The sequence below is a fragment of the Babylonia areolata genome, chromosome 23, assembly GCF_041734735.1.
Source record: "Babylonia areolata isolate BAREFJ2019XMU chromosome 23, ASM4173473v1, whole genome shotgun sequence".
Lineage (NCBI taxonomy): Eukaryota > Metazoa > Mollusca > Gastropoda > Neogastropoda > Buccinidae > Babylonia > Babylonia areolata.
In genome coordinates, this window is record NC_134898.1 from 17,120,426 (window position 1) to 17,122,925 (window position 2,500).

The window sequence follows — 2,500 nt, forward strand, 5'->3', positions numbered from 1 at the left end:
TCAAGACCAATGTCAAGGTCATACTGGACACCCAGGCAGAGAACAAGGCTCTGAAGACGGTAAGGTGATCACCGGTGATTATTGGTGATGTTGACAGATGTATTGGTGGTGTTGACAGATGTACTGTACTGTGTTGTGGTTTTGATGGATGCATTGTATTATATTGTATTGGTGGTGTTGACAGATGTATTTTACTGTGTTGCAGCATTGACAGGTGTATTGTACTGTGTTGACATATATATTATATTGTTTGTGTTGACAGATGTATTGTGTTGGTGGTGTTGACAGATGTATAGTACTGTGTTATGGTGTTGACAGATGTACTGTGTTGTGGTGTTGACAAATTACAGTGTTGTGGAGTCGACAGAGGTACTGTGTTGTGGTGTTGACAGAGGTACTGTGTTGTGGTGTTGACAGAGGTACTGTGTTGTGGTGTTGACAGAGGTACTGTGTTGTGGTGTTGACAGAGGTACTGTGTTGTGGTGTTGACAGAGGTACTGTGGTGTTGACAGAGGTACTGTATTGTGGTGTTGACAGAGGTACTGCGTTGTGGTGTTGACAGAGGTACTGTGTTGTGGTGTTGACAGAGGTACTGTGGTGTTGACAGAGGTACTGTATTGTGGTGTTGACAGAGGTACTGTGTTGTGGTGTTGACAGAGGTACTGTGTTGTTGTGTTGACAGAGGTACTGTGTTGTGGTGTTGACAGAGGTACTGTATTGTGGTGTTGACAGAGGTACTGTGGTGTTGACAGAGGTACTGTATTGTGGTGTTGACAGAGGTACTGTGTTGTGGTGTTGACAGAGGTACTGTGTTGTGGTGTTGACAGAGGTACTGTGTTGTGGTGTTGACAGAGGTACTGTGTTGTGGTGTTGACAGAGGTACTGTGTTGTGGTGTTGACAGAGGTACTGCGTTGTGGTGTTGACAGAAAGTGAATGAAATGGAGAAGCTGCTGAAGGACTCAGAGCGCACGCTCATTGAGCGAGAGAAGCTCATCTCGGAGCTGCGACTGCGCATGCCGGCCACCACTGACCGCGACACCATCATAGAGCGGGCCACGGCCAAGGTCAGTCAGGCCATGGCCGAGTCAACCCCGACAGCCGAGCCGGACTATGGGACACAGCAGGGACTGAAGATCGCCCAGTCCACAGTGCACTCTCTACAAGTGAGGCTTTGTGTACCCCCCCCCCCCCCTGCACCCCCCCCCCCCCCCCCCCCCCCAACACACATGAAGATTGCCCAGAGGATTTGTGCACCCCCTCCCCCAACACACACACACATGAAGATCACCCAGAGGATTAGTGCACCACCTCCACCCACCACACCCCCCACCCCCAGCACACACACACACACACACACGCGCGCGCGTGCGCACACATTAAGATCACCCAGAGGATTTGTGCACCCCATCCCCACCCCCACCCCACCCCCGACCCCCACACACATGAAGATTGCCCAGAGGATTTGTGCACCCCCTCACCCCCACACACATGAAGATCACCCAGAGGATTTGCGCACCCCGTCCTTCCCTCCACACACACACATGAAGATTGGCCAGAGGATTTGTGCACCCCCGCCCCCACACACATACACACATGATGATCACCCAGAGGATTTGTGCACCCCCTCCCCCCCCCCCCCCCCACACACACACACACACACCCAGTTTACTGTGATGAGGTATGAACAGCAACAGATCCAGCAGAAGCATAGGACCTTTAACCTTTAATGTTAGCCATGATATGTACACAGCAACGCCTGCACCAGAATGCAGGGCCTTTAACATTAACCATGATGTGTGTACAGCAACGCCTGCACCAGAAGGATAGGACCTTTAACATTAACCATGATGTGTGTACAGCAACGCCTGCACCAGAATGCAGGGCCTTTAACATCAACCATGATGTGTGTACAGCAACGCCTGCACCAGAATGTAGGGCCTTTAACATTAACCATGACGTGTGTACAGCAATGCCTGCAGCAGGATAGGACCTTTAACATTAACCATGACATGTGTACAGCAACGCCTGCACCAGAATGTAGGGCCTTTAACATTAACCATGACATGTGTACAGCAACGCCTGCACCAGAATGTAGGGCCTTTAACATTAACCATGATATTTGCACAGCAACGCCTGCACCAGAAGGATAGGACCTGTAACATTAACCATGATATGTGTACAGCAACGCCTGCAGCAGAAGGATAGGACCTTTAACATTAACCATGATGTGCGCACAGCGACGCCTGCACCAGAAGGATAGGACCTGTAACATTAACCATAATGTGTGTACAGCAACGCATGCACCAGAAGGATAGGACCTTTAACATTAACCATGATGTGTGTACAGCAACGCCTGCAGCAGAAGGATAGGACCTTTAACATTAACCATGATGTGTGCACAGCAACGCCTGCAGCAGAAGGATAGGACCTTTAACATTAACCATGATGTGTGCACAGCAACGCCTGCACCAGAAGGAGGAGACGGTGGCCAAGTACCAG

General features: G+C 50.3%; 1 protein-coding gene across 2 annotated transcripts in view; it reads left to right on the forward strand.

The window, feature by feature from the left end:
• LOC143297729 (centrosomal protein of 290 kDa-like) overlaps positions 1-2,500 on the forward strand; it is a 123,787-nt gene that overhangs the window by 74,038 nt on the left and 47,249 nt on the right. For both annotated transcript variants that reach the window (XM_076610165.1, XM_076610166.1), the window contains exons 37-39: positions 1-59; positions 928-1,164; positions 2,459-2,500. The exon at positions 1-59 is cut by the window's left edge and continues 76 nt beyond it; the exon at positions 2,459-2,500 is cut by the window's right edge and continues 186 nt beyond it. In XM_076610165.1, coding sequence (XP_076466280.1) covers positions 1-59; positions 928-1,164; positions 2,459-2,500 — 338 coding nt within the window. The remainder of the gene's footprint in view (positions 60-927; positions 1,165-2,458) is intronic.